The sequence below is a fragment of the Hippoglossus stenolepis genome, chromosome 3, assembly GCF_022539355.2.
Source record: "Hippoglossus stenolepis isolate QCI-W04-F060 chromosome 3, HSTE1.2, whole genome shotgun sequence".
Taxonomy (NCBI): domain Eukaryota; kingdom Metazoa; phylum Chordata; class Actinopteri; order Pleuronectiformes; family Pleuronectidae; genus Hippoglossus; species Hippoglossus stenolepis.
The window spans coordinates 350,478-372,977 of NC_061485.1; the positions used below are offsets into that span (position 1 = coordinate 350,478).

At 44.7% G+C, this 22,500-nt stretch overlaps 1 protein-coding gene across 3 annotated transcripts in view; it reads left to right on the forward strand.

Annotated features, from left to right (window-relative positions):
* The window catches only part of LOC118105430 (metabotropic glutamate receptor 7), a 103,353-nt gene that overhangs the window by 38,806 nt on the left and 42,047 nt on the right, over nt 1–22,500 (forward strand). For all 3 annotated transcript variants that reach the window (XM_047339220.1, XM_035153185.2, XM_047339221.1), the window contains exon 2: nt 10,593–10,809. In XM_047339220.1, the coding sequence (XP_047195176.1) occupies nt 10,593–10,809 (217 nt within the window). The remainder of the gene's footprint in view (nt 1–10,592; nt 10,810–22,500) is intronic.

Consider the following 22,500-nt stretch of genomic DNA (forward strand, 5'->3'; position numbering starts at 1 on the left):
AGAGGGCGCTCACGTTCACCTTGAGCCATTTCATGCCCTCTACATCTGCCAGTTAAACACTAATGTTACGTTGTTTGTTACGTTGTTTTGCTGGTAGCCTGGGCTGAACAATCCTGACACCAGAGCATCTGAGAAGCAGCGTGCGGACGTGTTTTTGGTTCGTAGACAACTAAAGTACAACTGTTTGTCGTTCTTTGTAGCCTGAAACTGCTTCACTCGTCAATGACAATAAATCAGAATGACATGAAGTTTGTTCACACGTATTTGAATGTTCCCCCGTCACAGTCAGAAGAGTTCGGTGTTGCTCCTCTCGCCTGCGGTGCCTCCTCCACTGTCTTGCACGTCAGCGTGCAGGTTTGTTGTTAGATCTGTATTTGTTACTTTTCCATCTTCGACATCGAAAGCAAAACACTTCCACCCGCATACAAATGCTTTAAATATGAACTTTCCTCCCACGTTGAAATGAACTTTCAAATCAAAGGTGACAGCTGTATTTTATTTATGATTTAATCACCCACAGATATGCAGGAGCTCTCACACACTCACTGAGTCACTGGGTTGATGAAAACCTTCACAACATTTCCCTGATCTCCTCTCTGGTCATTTTGTGACTTCTTGTAATTTTTACGAGTCTCTTTGTGCCCGTTGTGCGTCTCTTTATAGTCATTTTGTGTTTCTGTTGTCGTACTGTGACTGTGGTTCAGATAAAGGGTGTGTGTCGGTGTGTGTCAGTGTGTTACAGTGTGTGTCGGTGTGTGTCAGTGTGTTACAGTGTGTTACAGTGTGTAAAAAGTGTGTGACAGTGTGTGTCAGTGTGTTACAGTGTGTAAAAAGTGTGTGACAGTGTGTGTCGGTGTGTGTCAGTGTGTTACAGTGTGTAAAAAGTGTGTGTCAGTGTGTTACAGTGTGTGTCAGTGTGTGACAGTGTGTGACGGTGTGTGTCAGTGTGTTACAATGTGTAAAAAGTGTGTTACAGTGTGTGTCGGTGTGTGTAAAATGTGTGTGACGGTGTGTGTCAGTGTGTTACAATGTGTAAAAAGTGTGTTACAGTGTGTGACAGTGTGTGTCGGTGTGTGTAAAAAGTGTGTGACGTGTGTGTCAGTGTGTTACAGTGTGTAAAAAGTGTGTGTCAGTGTGTGAGTTTCGGGTGAGAAGGTGGAACTAAAAAACCTCACATACTGTGTTAGCGTACTGAATAGCATGTTGCCAAGGAAATCTGTGTGTTGCCTGATGCTAGTAAAAATGCTAAGCTAACGTGAAAAGGCTCAGTTCTATCCAACAACACTTGAATCCGACGAGGTGATTAATCCCGTGAAGATGATGAAGTCGTCGATGTCTCAATGTTTCATCGTCAGCTCCATCAGCGCGGGCTGCAGGTGTGCTAACATGCTAACCTGCTAACAGTATGAAGCTGTTCATCTCCAGGTTCGAACAATAAGAACCTTATTCAAACAAAGGATCAGTCACAGTTTACTTTGAAACAGATACAGGAAGAGAAGCACATGTTCATGTTGACACATATTCAAACGGCTCCCACCAGATAACATGGACATGGAAATGAAAAGCAGGAAGCTCCATGACGCTCTCACATATCCAGTGTGGCCCGACCCTTCACCACAGTGAGCCACTGAGGACACTGAGGACACTGATGTCCCTGGGGCGTGGCATAGACGTTATATATATTATATATATCATATTTCCTCTGGTGAGGATCCTCTGACTCAGAATGTCATGCTCATCCAATGGGAAACCACCTCCAGTGACCACAAGCAACCAATCAGTGCGTCATCAGGTGTGAGGCGTGGTTTTCTGAGTCTGAGAGAAACCACAGGAATACAAAGATTTCACCATTGGTGCCGACGTCAAGAGGAAGAGGAGGATGAAGAGATAAAGAGAGTGGGTCAGTTTTTCTTCCTTGAATCGCAGTCCAGCTGAATAATGAAATTCAGTTTTACAAATATATTGATAACAACAACGTACACACAGTGAGTCACAGTGTGAGTCACTGTGTGAGTCACTGTGTGAGTCACTGTGTGTCACCATCCAGTCGCTTGTTGCTTTCTGCTTCATTTACCATCAGTCTGCAGACTCAGGAAAATAACAGCCTGTTGGTGTGTGTGTGTGTGTGTGTGTGTGTGTGTGTGTGTGTGTGTGTGTGTGTGTGTTGTCTGTGTGTGTGTGTGTGTGTGTGTGTGTGTGTGGGTGTGTGTGTGACAAACGGGGGGTGAAGTGAAGTCCAGAAAACACTTCTGGAGTTTCAGGGGTAAAATGCTGCCGTCCACTAGCTTAGCCACCTGACGTGGACTTTTAGCTCGTGTGGTGTCATCCAAGGATCTGCAAGTATCAAGTAATGATGAACTCTGATCTTCACTGTAAATAAACACTGAACCAGATGTGGACGAATGAACTGAATCCGTCAGAAACAGAGACGAGACATACTGATGTTACACACACACACACACACGTACACACACACACACACGTACACAATGCAGTCATACATGTTTAATCCGTGTAATTAGCGTTAGCCAGCTGCTGTGCTCATTAGAAAAAGCTCGTTCATTATTCCGATGTGTGTGTTTTTACTTGTGTTGACGTCAGATCATCGCTATGGTTACCTCCTGAGTCCTGATGTGAAAACATCACGATCTTTGTTTTTAAGTCAAAGCTGTCAGTCAGTAAAATGTAATAATCCTTCCTTCCACCACCTGTATGGTATCCATAGCGACTGCGACCTGGACATGTTAGAGGTCACAGGACATGTTAGAGGTCACAGGACATGTTAGAGGTCACAGGACATGTTAGAGGTCACAGGACACGAGCACAGACACAAATCACAGGGATCCTCACAGACTGAGACACGTGTTTAACAGACATCAGGAGCAGAAGGTCAATAACTAACGTCAGATTAATGTCTCACTGACGATACTTCATTCTGCTCAGGTTCAGAAGATTCTCTCTCTCTCTGTGTCACTCCTCCTCCTCTTCTCTCTCTCTCTCTCTCTCTCTCTCTGTGTCACTCCTCCTCCTCTTCTCTCTCTCTCTCTCTCTGTGTCACTCTCTCCTCTTCTCTCTCTGTCTCTCTCTCTGTCTCTCTCTCTCTCTCTCTCTCTCTCTCTCTCTCTCTCTGTGTCTCTCCTCTCTCTCTCTCTCTCTGTGTCTCTCTCTCTCTGTCTCTCTCTCTCTCTCTCTCTCTGTGTCACTCCTCCTCCTCTTCTCTCTCTCTCTCTCTCTGTGTCTCTCCTCCTCCTCTTCTCTCTCTCTCTCTCTCTCTCTCTCTGTGTCACTCCTCCTCCTCTTCTCTCTCTCTCTCTCTCTCTCTCTCTCTCTCTCTCTCTCTCTCTCTGTGTCACTCCTCCTCCTCTTCTCTCTCTCTCTCTCTCTCTCTCTCTCTCTCTCTCTCTCTCTCTCTCTGTCTCTCTCTCTCTCTCTGTCTGTCTTTCTCTCTGTCTCTCTCTCTCTCTCTGTCTGTCTTTCTCTCTCTCTCTCTGTCTGTCTTTCTCTCTGTCTTTCTCTCTCTCTCTCTCTGGGATCAGTGGTTCAGCGGGCCCAGGGGCAGAGCGAGGGATACCAGCAGGTATGATAGAGGGAGAGAGCGACAGACAGACAGACAGACAGACAGACAGACAGACAGACAGACAGACAGACAGACAGACAGACAGACAGATAGAGCTGAGGACGGACAGCTAAAGACGATCATTCACTGTGACGTCACCCTTTAGTCTGTGAGCTGCTGTTCTGAAGCCTCAGTCTGTCTGTCACTCAGTCGTCCTTCCTTCCCTCCAGTGTCTTCAGATTCAGAAAGAGATGGGACGTCCCGTCCATCATTGTCCATCAGTGTGTCACAACAGTCACACACTGGAACATCAGGAGACACAGGAACATCAGGAGACACATGGACATCAGGAGACACTGGAACATCAGGAGACACATGAACATCAGGAGACACTGGAACATCAGGAGACACTGGAACATCAGGAGACACATGAACATCAGGAGACACATTAACATCAGGAGACAAATGAACATCAGGAGACACATGAACATCAGGAGACACTGGAACATCAGGAGACACTGGAACATCAGGAGACACATGAACATCAGGAGACACATGAACATCAGGAGACACTTGAACATCAGGAGACACATGAACATCAGGAGACACATGAACATCAGGAGACAGGTGAACATCAGGAGACAAATGAACATCAGGAGACAGATGAACATCAGGAGATACATGAACATCAGGAGACAGATGAACATCAGGAGACACTGGAACATCAGGAGACACATGAACATCAGGAGACACATGAACATCAGGAGACACTGGAACATCAGGAGACACATGAACATCAGGAGACACATGAACATCAGGAGACAGGTGAACATCAGGAGACAAATGAACATCAGGAGACAGATGAACATCAGGAGATACATGAACATCAGGAGACACATGAACATCAGGAGACACATGAACATCAGGAGACACATGAACATCAGGAGACAGATGAACATCAGGAGACAAATGAACATCAGGAGACAGATGAACATCAGGAGACACAGGAACATCAGGAGACACATGGACATCAGGAGACACTGGAACATCAGGAGACACATGAACATTAGGAGACACTGGAACATTAGGAGACACAGGAACATTAGGAGACACTGGAACATCAGGAGACACTGGAACATCAGGAGACACAGGAACATCAGGAGACACTGGAACATCAGGAGACACATGGACATCAGGAGACACTGGAACATCAGGAGACACATGAACATCAGGAGACACAGGAACATCAGGAGACACATGAACATCAGGAGACAGATGACCATCAGGAGACAGATGAACATCAGGAGACACATGTACATCAGGAGACAGATGAACATCAGGAGACACATGAACATCAGGAGACACATGAACATCAGGAGACACATGAACATCAGGAGACACTGGAACATCAGGAGACACTGGAACATCAGGAGACACATGAACATCAGGAGACACTTGAACATCAGGAGACACTGGAACATCAGGAGACACATGAACATCAGGAGACACTGGAACATCAGGAGACACAGGAACATCAGGAGACACATGAACATCAGGAGACACTGGAACATCAGGAGACACATGAACATCAGGAGACACATGAACATCAGGAGACACTGGAACAACAGGAGACACATGAACATCAGGAGAAACATGAACATCAGGAGACAGGTGAACATCAGGAGACAAATGAACATCAGGAGACAGATGAACATCAGGAGATACTGGAACATCAGGAGACAGATGAACATCAGGAGATACATGAACATCAGGAGACAGATGAACATCAGGAGACACATGAACATCAGGAGACACATGAACATCAGGAGACACTGGAACATCAGGAGACACATGAACATCAGGAGACAGATGAACATCAGGAGACACATGAACATCAGGAGACACATGAACATCAGGAGACAGATGAACATCAGGAGACAAATGAACATCAGGAGACAGATGAACATCAGGAGACACAGGAACATCAGGAGACACATGGACATCAGGAGACACTGGAACATCAGGAGACACATGAACATCAGGAGACACTGGAACATCAGGAGACACTGGAACATCAGGAGACACAGGAACATCAGGAGACACTGGAACATCAGGAGACACATGAACATTAGGAGACACTGGAACATTAGGAGACACTGGAACATTAGGAGACACAGGAACATCAGGAGACACTGGAACATCAGGAGACACTTGAACATCAGGAGACACTGGAACATCAGGAGACACATGAACATCAGGAGACACTGGAACATCAGGAGACACTGGAACATCAGGAGACACTGGAACATCAGGAGACACATGAACATCAGGAGACAGATGACCATCAGGAGACACATGAACATCAGGAGACACATGAACATCAGGAGACAGATGAACATCAGGAGACACATGAACATCAGGAGACAGATGAACATCAGGAGACACATGAACATCAGGAGACAGATGAACATCAGGAGACAGATGAACATCAGGAGACACTGGAACATCAGGAGACAGATGAACATCAGGAGACAGATGAACATCAGGAGACACAGGAACATCAGGAGATACAGGAGCATCAGGAGACAGATGAACATCAGGAGACAGATGAACATCAGGAGACAGATGAACATCAGGAGACACTGGAACATCAGGAGACAGATGAACATCAGGAGATACTGGAACATCAGGAGACAGATGAACATCAGGAGACACATGAACATCAGGAGACAGATGAACATCAGGAGACACATGAACATCAGGAGACACATGAACATCAGGAGACAGATGAACATCAGGAGACAAATGAACATCAGGAGACAGATGAACATCAGGAGACACAGGAACATCAGGAGACACATGGACATCAGGAGACACTGGAACATCAGGAGACACATGAACATCAGGAGACACTGGAACATCAGGAGACACTGGAACATTAGGAGACACAGGAACATCAGGAGACACTGGAACATCAGGAGACACATGAACATTAGGAGACACTGGAACATTAGGAGACACTGGAACATTAGGAGACACAGGAACATCAGGAGACACTGGAACATCAGGAGACACTGGAACATCAGGAGACACTGGAACATCAGGAGACACATGAACATCAGGAGACAGATGACCATCAGGAGACAGATGAACATCAGGAGACAGATGAACATCAGGAGACAGATGAACATCAGGAGACACATGAACATCAGGAGACAGATGAACATCAGGAGACACATGAACATCAGGAGACAGATGAACATCAGGAGACACATGAACATCAGGAGACAGATGAACATCAGGAGACACATGAACATCAGGAGACACTGGAACATCAGGAGACACTGGAACATCAGGAGACACATGAACATCAGGAGACAGATGAACATCAGGAGACACATGAACATCAGGAGACACTGGAACATCAGGAGACACTGGAACATCAGGAGACACATGAACATCAGGAGACACATTAACATCAGGAGACAAATGAACATCAGGAGACACATGAACATCAGGAGACACTGGAACATCAAGAGACACAGGAACATCAGGAGACACATGAACATCAGGAGACACTGGAACATCAGGAGACACATGAACATCAGGAGACACATGAACATCAGGAGACACTGGAACATCAGGAGACACATGAACATCAGGAGACACTTGAACATCAGGAGACACATGAACATCAGGAGACACATGAACGTCAGAACACATGAACATCAGGAGACAGATGAACATCAGGAGACAGATGAACATCAGGAGACAGATGAACATCAGGAGACAGATGAACATCAGGAGACACATGAACATCAGGAGACAGATGAACATCAGGAGACAGATGAACATCAGGAGACACTGGAACATCAGGAGACAGATGAACATCAGGAGACACATGAACATCAGGAGACAGATGAACATCAGGAGACAGATGAACATCAGGAGACACTGGAACATCAGGAGACAGATGAACATCAGGAGACAGATGAACATCAGAGACACAGGAACATCAGGAGATACTGGAGCATCAGGAGACAGATGAACATCAGGAGACAGATGAACATCAGGAGACAGATGAACATCAGGAGACACTGGAACATCAGGAGACAGATGAACATCAGGAGATACTGGAACATCAGGAGACAGATGAACATCAGGAGACACATGAACATCAGGAGACAGATGAACATCAGGAGACACATGAACATCAGGAGACACATGAACATCAGGAGACAGATGAACATCAGGAGACACATGAACATCAGGAGACAGATGAACATCAGGAGACACAGGAACATCAGGAGACACATGGACATCAGGAGACACTGGAACATCAGGAGACACATGAACATCAGGAGACACTGGAACATCAGGAGACACTGGAACATTAGGAGACACAGGAACATCAGGAGACACTGGAACATCAGGAGACACATGAACATTAGGAGACACTGGAACATTAGGAGACACTGGAACATTAGGAGACACAGGAACATCAGGAGACACTGGAACATCAGGAGACACTGGAACATCAGGAGACACTGGAACATCAGGAGACACATGAACATCAGGAGACACTGGAACATCAGGAGACACTGGAACATCAGGAGACACTTGAACATCAGGAGACACATGAACATCAGGAGACAGATGACCATCAGGAGACAGATGAACATCAGGAGACAGATGAACATCAGGAGACAGATGAACATCAGGAGACACATGTACATCAGGAGACAGATGAACATCAGGAGACACTGGAACATCAGGAGACACATGAACATCAGGAGACAGATGAACATCAGGAGACACATGAACATCAGGAGACACTGGAACATCAGGAGACACTGGAACATCAGGAGACACATGAACATCAGGAGACACATTAACATCAGGAGACAAATGAACATCAGGAGACACATGAACATCAGGAGACACTGGAACATCAAGAGACACTGGAACATCAGGAGACACATGAACATCAGGAGACACAGGAACATCAGGAGACACATGAACATCAGGAGACACATGAACATCAGGAGACACTGGAACATCAGGAGACACATGAACATCAGGAGACACTGGAACATCAGGAGACACATGAACATCAGGAGACACATGAACATCAGGAGACACATGAACATCAGGAGACAGATGAACATCAGGAGACAGATGAACATCAGGAGACAGATGAACATCAGGAGACAGATGAACATCAGGAGACACATGAACATCAGGAGACAGATGAACATCAGGAGACAGATGAACATCAGGAGACACTGGAACATCAGGAGACAGATGAACATCAGGGAACAGATGAACATCAGGAGACACAGGAACATCAGGAGATACTGGAGCATCAGGAGACAGATGAACATCAGGAGACAGATGAACATCAGGAGACAGATGAACATCAGGAGACACTGGAACATCAGGAGACAGATGAACATCAGGAGATACTGGAACATCAGGAGACAGATGAACATCAGGAGACAGATGAACATCAGGAGACAGATGAACGTCAGGAGACACATGAACATCAGGAGACAGATGAACATCAGGAGACAGATGAACATCAGGAGACAGATGAACATCAGGAGACACATGAACATCAGGAGACAGATGAACATCAGGAGACAGATGAACATCAGGAGACACAGGAACATCAGGAGACAGATGAACATCAGGAGACAGATGAACATCAGGAGACACAGGAACATCAGGAGATACTGGAGCATCAGGAGACAGATGAACATCAGGAGACAGATGAACATCAGGAGACAGATGAACATCAGGAGACACTGGAACATCAGGAGACAGATGAACATCAGGAGACACAGGAACATCAGGAGACAGATGAACATCAGGAGACACAGGAACATCAGGAGACAGATGAACATCAGGAGACACAGGAACATCAGGAGATACTGGAGCATCAGGAGACAGATGAACATCAGGAGACAGATGAACATCAGGAGACAGATGAACATCAGGAGACACATGATGAGCAGCTGCAGCCTGAGGACGAGGACGTGGCTAAACATTGTCTTCTGCTCGAACACAGCTGGAACCTTTATAGAGTTTTATTTTAATTTATTATTTTAACTTATAAAATAAATGTTCTTCAGAGTGGAGACTGCGTCTCAGGAGACAGATGAACATCAGGAGACAGATGAACATCAGGAGACAGGACCAGTCGTCCACTAATCACTGGGTTGATCTGTGTGACGGGAAACGGTGAATAAATCGTTTCTGTTTCAGTCACACAGCTCATCTCCTGATCTGAGCTCTGATTGGTCGAATGAGGTCAACTCAGAAACAACTAACGAGCAGAAAATGTAGTGGAGTCGGAAACATTTCAAATCCAGTCCAGCATCATGATGTTATTTATTTTCTTTAGCTTAACAATCAGAACTAATGTAACAAAGAAACAGTGAGTGTGTGTGTGTGTGTGTGTGTGTGTGTGTGTGTGTGTGTGTGTGTGTGTGTGTGTGTGTGTGTGTTAAAGCTGCTTCACAACACGAACACACACCTTGTGAGAGCGTCTCCACAGATCAGAGGCTAATTGGAGGAAATATCTTGCGAGGGGATTTACGACTGTCAGAGTTTCTCTGGACTGTGCATTAGTAACGACCTGTTTGCACAGAGATCACATGACCTCTGACCTGCTGCAGATTTACTCTAATTAGCATTTACACCTTTTACTCATTTTCCAGCAAACACAGAAATTCTATCATTAATTCTCCAGCGGTGAAGTTTACTCAGAGATTAGCAGCTGCTCGGAGAGAACGTCTCTGCTTGTTTAAAACTAATTCAATTTCTGCTTTAATGGTTTGAACTGCGGCTCCACATTCGTTCTCTCTCACTCAAACTTCACTTTACTCCTTCAATTTGTTCAGGTTTTATACATATTTGTATTATTTTACAGCAGTGATGCAGGTTTCCAGTACATTTCCTGAGTAACACATGCTTCCCTATGACGTCACATTTCTTTCATGGCCGATTTTGTTTTCTCCTCCCTCTCTCTCAGATCCCTCAGATTAGCTACGCATCCACGGCCCCGGAGCTGAGCGACGACCGGCGCTACGACTTCTTCTCCCGCGTGGTCCCTCCGGACAGTTTCCAGGCTCAGGCCATGGTGGACATCGTCCAGGCCATGGGTTGGAACTACGTCTCCACCGTGGCATCGGAGGGCAGCTACGGCGAGAAGGGCGTGGACGCCTTCATGCAGCTCTCCAGAGAAGCAGGTAAGAGCGGCGGCTGGTTTGAGAGTCTGTGTTCATGACGTGTTCAGTTTGTTTCTGTAAGATGACGTCTGTTTGACCAGGGGCCTCATTTATCACCGTTGGTCTGATGCGTACGTCACACAAACGTTGGGATCTAGAAAAAGAAACTTGACGGGAGAATGTGCATACTCCGCTAACTCGGACCCATATGTACGAACATTTTGGAGACGTGAAGAGGTGAACGTCGATCCGCTTCATCATTAACAAAGGATTCAAATTTTGAATCAGATTAATCACAGGGTAGCTGTGATTATCTGATTAATCACCATTTTCTTTGTATATTGTTGTGGGAACGGGACGATAAATGACAGAAGGTGGATATATACTGAGCCCATCTGCAGAAGCAGTGTTGAGCCAGTTCACTCTTAAAAAGAACCAGTTCCCAGTTCAGTTCATGCAGATGAACTGGTTCAGGTTCACAGTTCATGTTTTATTGGGAGGATTCAGGTGACAGACGTCCGGTCGTGTGTTTGGTTCTGAGTCGATGGAGTCGGATCGTGTCTGCGTGTCGCTCATTCTAACACTGAGTCCTGACTGAGCGTCTCGTGTTGGACTGAAACTGTTGACGAGTCATTTCCATGATGTTTGAACTCAGTCTCTTAAACTGTGGAGTCAAACCAACACTCAGTGACTTCCTGTGCTGATCAGGTCCTGAGAACTAGTGATGAGTGTGTATTAGTTCCAGTGAAGCCGAGTGGAGGAGGACACAGAAACTCCAGCTCGGTACAAACCAGCTTCTGCTCTGATCCTGAAGCAGCTGAGACCAGAGGAACTCTGTGTTTCACTTCTACAGAGTCACTGAGCGGCTGCTTCAGGTGCACGAGCTGTGATCTCACTGCGTGTCTCTGAGCGAGTGAGTGGGGGGGTACATGGAGCGGGTCATTCTGCGCATGCGTTAATGCGCTAAAAAAATGTACGCGTTAATTCCACAAATGAATCATCCCATGTTAACGCGTTAAATTTAAACCAACAGTGTTCATTGTGCTCACACAACCAACCTGTTCCGCACGCTTCAGCTGTGATTTGTCTGGATGTTTCTAAAGCTGAACATGTCGACCACATGATTCTTAAAATAAATAATTAAAATAAAACCAAAGAACAAGAAACAGATCTGATTTGAACCAGTGAGTTGAATTAATGAGTTTCCAGTGATGTTGATGATCAGAGATTAAATCTGACATTTAGAACAATCTGATGGACTCAGTGATGAGTCCGGACATTTGTGTGCCGCACTTTTCAGAGGATTATTAAAGGACACGTCTCTGTCAGGGAGGACGTCCAGGATTAAAGGACACGTCTCTGTCAGGGAGGACGTCCAGGAGTCAACAAACTCACCAACGGTTTCATACAACTGCTTTTTCAACAACGAGTTGATAATGATCTCCTCAGTGACGTCAAACACACAACAGCCTCATCCATCCACTACATGTTTCATGTGCAGATAAAACAGGAGTCAATAGAAGAATCATTATGACTATATATATATATATATATATATATATATATTAACACTTGTATTAAAAACAGAAACTGATCAGACCATTAAGTTGCTTCAGTTACAACAAACACGACCCTGAAGACGAGAAGACGAGAAGACGAAAGGACAAGAAGACGAGAAGACGAGAAGACGAGGAGCCGAGAAGACGAGAAGTCGAGGAGACGAGAAGACGAGAAGATGAAAGGACGAGAAGACGAGGAGCCGAGAAGACGAGATGTCGAGGAGACGAGAAGACGAGAAGACGAAAGGACAAGAAGACGAGAAGACGAAGACGAGGAGCCGAGAAGTCGAGGCGACGAGAAGACGAAAGGACAAGAAGACGAGGAGCCGAGAAGACGAGATGTCGAGGAGCCGAGAAGACGAGATGTCGAGGAGACGAGAAGACGAGAAGTCGAGGAGACGAGGAGATACATGTTTAAGTCGTGATCTTGTCCAGAGGCATAAAGTATAAGATCAATGGACCCTCCCTTAATTTGAACTCCTCCTACTTCCATTGTCCATCTTTGAAGTCCATCCGGACCTGCACTCACGTTTCCTCAGTTCCTGTTGTGACTCAGTGTTTGTGATGCTAAAGTTCAGCTGGACTTTGGACGTTGGATTAAACGTAACCTGCTCGTGTTGATGCAGAAACTCTGAGGTTTTTTATTCTGCTGCTTCCTCGACACAGACACATTACGAAGCCGCCTCAGGAGGCCGCTGCCATTATTATCTCTGAATCAGCAGGATGGTGAAGAGAAATGCTGTGAGATATTTGTTCCCATCTCTTCAGAGGTTGAAATGCTGACGGGGAAACTGGGGCCTGTAATACATGTGAACTCAGTATCGGCAGCACATAGCAGGAGGGAAGAATGTCTCCCAGCTATTTGCCATGTGGAGCGTTTGAGTGAAGAGCTGGTGAAGCAGGAAAAAACTGTTTGCTTTAACATTTCAATATCTCTCACCTGATCATTTCTGACACTAAAAGCTTCAGGACCCAGACGTTTGTGTTCTCACATACAGAACATGTCAGGAACATGTCAGGAACATGTCAGGAGCATGTCAGGAACATGTCTATGGCTAAGTTCATGTATGAAACAGCTACATGTTTCATGCGTTTAAACTTGAACACGTCGTAACTCAGACAAAAGTGTAAAAACTGGGTCAGACCAACAGCTGCAGGTCGTGAGTCTCAGTGTGTTTAAGGGACAACATATTGGTTTTATTCTAACAGAAGAATTTTATCTGACTCTTTACACTTGTTTGGTTTGATGAGTTCGTGTGATGTTCCCTCCCACTGAGGAGCTTCTGTGAATGAAAGAACGCACAGCAAACACCAATTAATGGAATGGAAGGAAAAATAAAAAGCTAACGTGCTAACGTGCTTTACCTTCGTCATACGTCCAGTATGTCCATACCTTTGTTTGCCCCAGACCTTATAGCAGCGAGACTGTGAGAACACAAGCTAACAAGCGATAACATCGTAGTTGAAGTCAGGAAGATGATGGTGGCAGCCATCTTTCAACTGAATCCTGGCCGCCTCCCAGTGCGATGCCTTCGTCCTGTGAATCATCATGAAGAAGAAGAAGAGATGAAGATATTTTCTTACTCATCACATCAGACTGTGGATTATCTGTTGTGTCTGTAGCTTCCTAATGAAGGAAGTTTGTTCCTCGCATGTTGTCATCACGTCTGTGAAGAGTTCACACATCGTGATACGTGGACGCAGGTGAGAGATTTCGGTCCACGTAGAAACTGTGTCTACGCAGTATTAAAACCACTCTGAGCCCTGAATCCCACCAACATGAAGCACATGAAGAACAGTATCAGCTGCATACAGATGAGTGTCGCTGCACAACCGCAACTAAAGTCTGTGTAATGGCCTCATTCAGGGAAGAGTGAGCATCTGGATGAAGAAGAGAACGACGGGGGTCTGACCTCCGTGTAAAATGAATTGAACAGCTGGAGTTAAAGTTAACGTGTTTGAGTCTCAGACTCCGCTGACGGTCGTCATGCAGCGTTCCTTCCTCTTCCAGTTTCCATGGCGGCCGTGCAGCTGTTTGCTCCTCCTCCATCTTCCTCCTAGAGCCGTCCCCTCGGCGTGTTTATTCATAACTTCATTAGGCTGGAGAGCGATTAGACGCAGCTCCAGCAGCTAATTAACCTGTAAGATTACCTGGGAATTCCGGGTGGAATCCATCCCGAAGCAGTGGGGGTCTGACTCATGTTTATTTCTCCACATTTTCGCGACAGAAGTAAATTCCAATATTTTTAGTTTTTAACAGGGAAACAGAAAAGGCCAGTAAGACGGGAGATAAACATATGTATAAAACAAACAATAGCACTGAGAACACATTGCTTCAAATAAAAAGATAATTGATACTAGTAGCTAGCAAAATGAATATTAGTATTAATATATATCAATCAATCAATCAATCAAATTTTATTTGCATATCCCATATTCACAAATCCCAGTTTGTCTCATGGTCTTTAACAAGGTGAGACGTCCTCTGTCCTTAACCCTCAACAAGAGTCAAACTACTAAAACCTTTAACAGGTAAAGAAGGTAGAAACCTCAGAGACACATGTGAGGACCCGTCTCCCAGGACGGACACAAGTGAACAGATGTCCCGTGGAACAGAGAACATCAGAGAGATCAGAGTATTTACAGCTTTGATTAGAATAAACACTTTGTAGCTGAAGGTCAATGAACTGATGGATTATTGTCAGTAATGGTCGAGTATCTGAGGAGAAATGTTATATATCAAGCAGTCTTGTTGTGATCATAGTCCACGATCAGGATCCACACGATCAGGATCCACCATCAAGATCAGGATCCACCACGATCAGGATCCACCATCAAGATCGGATGCCACTATAGTCCACAGTCATTGTCCACTGCCGCCATGAGGATCCATCATCAGCTGCCACCTCGATCGTGGTCCACCACCACTATCAGATGCCAACACGATACAGAAGCATCATACTGGATCCACCATTGTGATCTCTGATACGCAATCCACAGATCATAATCCACAATGTGGATCTGTGGACGATAAGGCAAAGGGACTCCGGGGAAGAAGTCAGTAACATGTATTGATGAGATATTAATATCTTTGATGAGATAAGGATGGAGAAGAGGAAGGAGAAGCTGGAAAGAGAAGCTCCGAGTGTCATGTGTCCCCCGACCTTCTAGACCTATAGCAGCAGAACTAAGAGCAGGTCTAGGACAAACCTGGACCGGCTCTAACTATAAGCTTTATCCTAAAGGAAGGTTTTAAGCCTACTCTTAAACGTACAGAGGGAGTCTGCCTCCACAACTGAAGCTGAGATGATTCCACAGGAGAGGAGCTTGATGCTGAAGCTCTGGCTCCTCCTCTGCTTTAGAGACTTTAGGGACGACAGCCTGAATTCTGGGAGCTCAGAGCTCTAGTGGTGATAAGGTACTTTCAGCTCTTTGAGGTATAATGGTGCCATATTATTCAGGGCCTTGAAGGTGAGGAGGAGAATTTTAAATTCTATTCTAGATGTAACCGGAAGCCAGTGTAGTGAAGCTAACACAGGAGACATGTGGTCTCTGGTCCTGGTTCTCTTCAGGACACGTGCTGCAGCATTTAGGACAAGCTGCAGAGTCTTTAACGATTCCTGCTGGAGCCTGATAATAAGGAATTACAATAATCACGTCTGGATGGAACAAAGGCCTGGACTCGTTCTTCTGCGTCTTTTTAAGTAAGGACATGTCTGATGTTTGAGACATTACACAAGTGGAAGAAGGCGGTCCTAGAAATTAGTTTTAAGTGTGAATTAAAGGACAAATCAGGATCGAAGATCACTCCCAAGTTCCTGATGTTTCATTGGAAGCAAAGACGATGTCGTCTCGCGCAGCTTCATCATTAGATGATGTGTCTCTAAGGTGTTTAAGTATTAGAACCTCTGTTTTATCTGAGTTTAATAAGAGAAACTTGCAGCTCATCCAGGTTTTTATGTCCTTGAGACGTGTTTGGAGTTTAGTTATTTGATTACATTGTCCAGGTTTTATTGAAAAGTATAACTGGGTGTCATCTGCATAGCAGTGGAAATTTACCGAGTGTGTCCTGATAATGTTTCCTAGTGGAAGCATATATAATGAGAATAAAACTGGGCCGAGCACAGAGCCCTGTGGAACACCGTGGTTAACTCTGGTGCGCACAGATGACTCATCAGTAATTTGCACAAATTGGAATCAATCTGAAAAATATGATTTAGACCAGTTGAGGGCGGTTCCTTTAATGCTAATGAACTGTTCTAGTCTCTGTAATAAAATGTGATGGTCAATAGTGTTGAATGCTGCACGGAGATCTAACAGGACGAGGACAGACACAAACATCTGAAGCTATTAGAAATTATTGTCGTGTTTAGCGAAGGGGGGAGAAATCTCTTATCAAATGATTCTCTTTACATATCAAGCAGGGGCGGTACTAGATTTGAACATTTTATATATTTCAATGGGAATGGCATCTGGTACAGGTGCCTCCCTTCAAGCTGGATATGGTCTCAGATCTTTCTTTGGTCCCAAGGTTACGGTTCGATGAGTCTCACGATTCTTTATCTAGGTTGTCAAAGTTTAGTGCGTCCAAAAAAGTTCTAAAGTCTAAATATTCAGAGCTAAATAAGTTCTGACAGAAAAGTGTTGTTTGTGTCTGAAGCTACTGCACTGCCCTGTCAGCTTAATGCGCCAGGCCAGCTGGTTTTTACTGGTTTTATACTGGTTAATAATCATATTTTTACTGGTTTTATACTGGTTAATAATCATATTTTTACTGGTTTTATAATCATATTTTTACTGGTTTTATACTGGTCAATAATCATATTTTTACTGGTTTTATACTGGTTAATAATCATATTTTTACTGGTTTTATAATCATGTTTTTACTGGTGTTATACTGGTGTTATACTGGTTATATACTGGTTTTACACTGAAGTTTATACTGGAGCTATAATGGAGTTATACTGGTTTTATACTAGTGTTGTACTGGTCTTAGACTTGGGCTCTAGGCCACTGCATCGTACTCACTCTTGTCCCTATGATCTCCATGACCGTTTGAATGTACAAGCTTAGACTTGAACTCTGCTGACAAAGTACCACTTGTATATCACAGTGAATTACACTATCTAAGATGGTTTGATAGAACAGGAACAGAAGATACTACTCAGCGGTCTGAGCCTTCTCAAGAGTCTCGAAGGCGGAGCTCCTCCACAATCTCTCTAGCTCTGCGTCCGTTTTGTCTCGAGGCCAAAGAGGAAAGATAAGAGCATTTGACTCAGCCTGTATTCTGTCCTTCAGATAAGAAGCTTTAAATGGAGCCTGGATGAATCTAATACTGAAGGTTCACATTTAGTGAAGAGTCAAACCCAGCGTCTCTGCTGCTGCTGTCAGACGACCTGCAACTTTCGTCACGAGGGAAACAAAAAGAGAAAATCACTTTTTCCTCATCAGGATAATTATTATTATATTATATATATTATTATTTTATACATGTTTTGTTCAATTTGATCTCAGTATTTCTAAATCTCTGGTTCTAGACCTTTTTGTCAGAAATTGTGAGGTTGTCATCTTCTGTGAGCAGGAAAACATACACAACCCAGAAAGGTGCAGAGATATGTAAAGGCAGAGTATGAGCTCATTCATCAGTTCATCTCCACAGTGACAACACAGTCATAACATCTCATATTAGTCGATCCATCATCCTGACACTCTGCGCTGCTTCTTTAAACTCATCCACACTGTTTCTGCTGCGGAGACTCGACAGATAAAAAGGTTTCACTGGAACAAGTCAGAAATCCAGATTGTGACTGGAAATGAACAGATGATGGTTGAATCATGTGTCTCATGAGCTGATCGTGTGAATGAAAACACAGAATTAACCAGAGGTGGACGTCAACAGATTTGAAACAGAGCTGTCGTCATGACACACCACGTTGAACTCTGTCGACTCTGCCACAGGGGGCGCTATTGGCTCCTGTTAACGACCAATCAACATCCACGACGGTCCTTCCATAGATTCATGTTTCAAAATACAAATGCTGGTGTCCGCCCCTGAGGATCAGCTGCTCATCAAATGTTCTCTGGTCAGTAACTGACTTTATTATCCTGGTGTTAGAACCGTCACAGATCTGATGTCTCGTCTTTCACCAGCACAGAAACATCCATGATTGTGTTTCTGATGCTGTTCATCACTTTAAATCATGTAGAAAAAATCTGAGAACATGATGCCAACGTCCACGTGTCTCAATACAGGAAGACATGAGCCCTCCCCCAAAATGTCTAAACCGAACCGAACCGAACAGAATCGCTCCATCCATCCCGTTTTTCCTGTTTGAGGAATCGGCTGGTTAATCTGGTTGTTCTAGACGTCCCTCTCTACTTCCCAGCTCTTGATCCTGAGTTGTTCCCAGGCCTGATTGGATATGTAGTTTCTTCAGCAGTTCTGGGTCCACCCCCAGGTCTCGGTAAACCTCCAAATGCAGGTGTCAGGAGGATCCTGATCAGGGATCCTTCAACCACCTCAACTGGCTCCTTTGGCCCTGAAGGACTAGCATCTCTTCTCTACCCTGAACTCAGTCCACCTCCAGAAACATGAGTAATGTTTGAATGAGGAAAGTATTTGTGCTTTAATGATCACTGTGTGTAAAACACTATCAGTTATAATAGAGACGGCTGAAACCGACCATCACAGCTCGACATCACGATAGTTGTCATGGTGATGAGGTTCAGTTAAGGTCGTGTGATGAGCAGCTAATGTTCTCGTCATAGATTATGTATAGATTATAGATACTTCCTGTTAGGGAAGTAACGTCATTAGTTTAAACTCTTTCAAAGTCAAAGTGTACTCAGTTACTGTAGTACTGTTACTGTACGGCAGTGTGACTGACAGCTGTAAGTTCCTGAGCTGCTACATGTGAGGTCCCAGCGACGCAGAGCGAGAAGAAGCCTTCAGCGATACACCAGCAGCCACAGGCCAAACTCAGCAGGAACCAAAGACTCAGCACAAACGGATCCACACCCAACGAGTCAGAGACGATCACACTTTCTGACGAGACAATTTATTACTGTGATTTGACGTAATGAAAGTTTACCCATACTGCACCTCTCCTCTGCTGTGATAAGCTCCAGGACGTTTCTTTTATTTTCTTTCTCTGTTTCTACAACAGCCAATAAACTGAGCTGTGGCGCTGGAGGAAAAGTCAGTGTGATTCTGTTAAATAGTCCAAAACAATCAGATAGTTGTCGTGGTATTTCAGTCTGGACCAATGAGGTCGGCTGATGAGACTTATTGTCGAATGATGTCGACAGGAAATTAGTTTAAATTAATTTCCTGTGTTACTTTTTATTTCGTTTTTTTTTAATTAGTAAAACTTACAAAGTTCACTTAACTTCAGATTCAGTGTCTGAGGCAGCAGATCAAATATAACTGAGAATCTCAAACACCCACAGAGCTGCTTTTTCCTCTGGTGTCAGCAGTTGGTTTATCATTGACCCATTTTCTTTATTTAACACCCACAGTGTTCCCAGCAGAGAGAGAGAGGAGCTCCACTTCTCACTGGGAGACGAGTCCCAGCTCACAGAAAGAGGTGAAGCCTCTGATGAGAGAAACTGCGTCTGGACATGTTGTGTAGTTGGTGTTTGTGAAGCAGCAGCAGGTTGTTTCTGGACATGTTGTGTAGTTGGTGTTTGTGAAGCAGCAGCAGCAGGTTGTTTCTGGACATGTTGTGTAGTTGGTGTCTGTGAAGCAGCAGCAACAGGTTGTTTCTGGACATGTTGTGTAGTTGGTGTCTGTGAAGCAGCAGCAGCAGGTTGTTTCTGGACATGTTGTGTAGTTGGTGTCTGTGAAGCAGCAGCAGCAGGTTGTTTCTGGACATGTTGTGTAGTTGGTGTTTGTGAAGCAGCAGCAGCAGGTTGTCGGGTCCCGACTCGTTCAAACAGGAACATGTGGGAACATCCAGGCGAGGGGCGGAGCCTGTAGAGCAGCAGGGGCGGAGCCTGTAGAGCAGCAGGAGGCCGGACATGACGTATAAACTCTGCTGTGGAAAGATCAGTGTTGTTGTTTCCAGCTCATCCACACCGGCGTCGGCCCTCATCACCAAAAGATCTGGAACCTCCTCGTGTTTGTTGACGTCTTCGTCTTCTACGCGTGCGGCTCCTCTTCTTCATCCTGAGATGTTTGTGTTCTTCCAGTTTCACGTCCGTCACGTGTTAGAAACCTGAGGACATTTTCCTGACTGAGGCAGAAAAAAACTAAGGTGTTGATTTTATGGGTCAGTGGTTAATTCACAGTAATGTGACAGGAGATGATTTGACGTTACTTCCTCTTTACATTTAATCAATGTAACCACTGTTCTGTGGGATTAATAGATTTTTTATTAACCATGATTTCAGTTTGACTCCACTTGTTATCGTCGTGTCAGGAAGGTCACGTGTACAGAGGCAGGTTTTTATTTAACACCATTGTTCAGCCAACGGTTTCTGCTGAAGTGAGTCCGCCGCCGCAGACGAGACATCAACAGTTCATCGTCCACGCTCACATGGTTCACAGGGTTTTCTGACGGGAGACGTAGAGCGAGCTGCTGTGTGAAATATAAAAATCATCTGTTTCTCATCGAAACGTTTGGACGTACAGTCGTTTAACCTCTTCTCTCTCAGAATAAAAATATAGAAATATAAATTTTCAAATGTTTTTATCTTTTGTCTTTTGTCCCTTACTTAACACAGTGAGATGTTATGTGATAGTATAGTATATAGTATATATTATACTATATATATATATATATAGAGTAATTAGTATATATTATACTCAGCCTCGATCCAGCTGTGATCGACTGTGAAGCAGCTTTTCTTCACTTCCAATCAAGGACGTGTTGTTGTTTCAGCATTAATTTAAATAAAGTTGGACAGATACGATCCTAACGTCATCAACACATTAATGGGGCTGCATGGGGGTAATGGGGGGGTAATGGGGCTGCTGGGTGTAGAGTGAACAGAGCTGGAGTGGGGGTAGGGGTAATGGGGAGTTAGGGGAGTTATGGGGCTGCAGTCGGGGGAGTTATGGGGTGAATGGAGCTGGAGTGTGGGGAGTTATGGGGCTGCAGTGGGGGTAATGGGGGAGTTATGGGGCTGCAGTGGGGGTAATGGGGCTACTGGGTGTAGAGTGCGGTGACTCTGAGAAACCAGTGTTTCTCCACATTCATCATATGTAATGAGACCTGCTGCCAGAAACACCCCCCACAGCAAGGCCTCATGGGAAATCTGCTCTGACGCTATCTTCTCTAACAACTGGATGTGGACTCGCTACTGAAAACAGAGATAACACAGCCATCATTATTATTATTATCATTATTATTCTTATTATTATTATTGGTAATATAATTAACATCATCATTATTATTATTATTATTATTATTATTGTTTTTATTATTATGGGCAATATTATTAACATAATCATTATTATTATTATTATTTTTTATAATATTATAAGACCAGTCGTGTATTAAACGCCTGACAGGAAAGACGAACAGGGACCATCTGGCTTCCTGTTCTTCACAGGATCGATTTTACAATATTATTGTTAACGTTTAAGATTCTTAATCTTACTCAGCTGAACACCGTCATGTTCTCACTGACATCGACATGAACCCTCCTCCTCCGTGTTAGCAGATGGGACATGGACCAAACAAAAAAATAAAACGTCAAATACAGGGAGCAGCTGATTGGTCGATGCAGAGCGGAGTGGACGGGCTGGGGTGTAAGGTTTGACCATGTCCTGGATGTAGACTGGACCCGATCCGGTCACAGCACGGTACCAAGTACTAGAGACTTGAAACGGATGCAGCCACTGGTAACCAGTGAAGGGAGCGTGAGTGAACTCAGGTTAAAGACCAGTGGAGCTGCTGGTTTCTGGATGAGCTGCAGAGGTCGGGTGGCAGCAGCAGGTAGACCTGCCAGGGGGGGGGGGGCAGTAGTCTATAGGCCTGAGATGACCAGAGTCTGGACCAGAACCTGGACCAGAACCTGGACCAGAACCTGCGCCGCCCCCTGAGTGAGAAGGGGACGTATCCCCCTGGTGTTGTGCAGCATGAATCTACAGGAACGTGATGTTGCAGTGATGTGAGGGAGAGTTGACTGTCGAGTGTCACACCCAAGG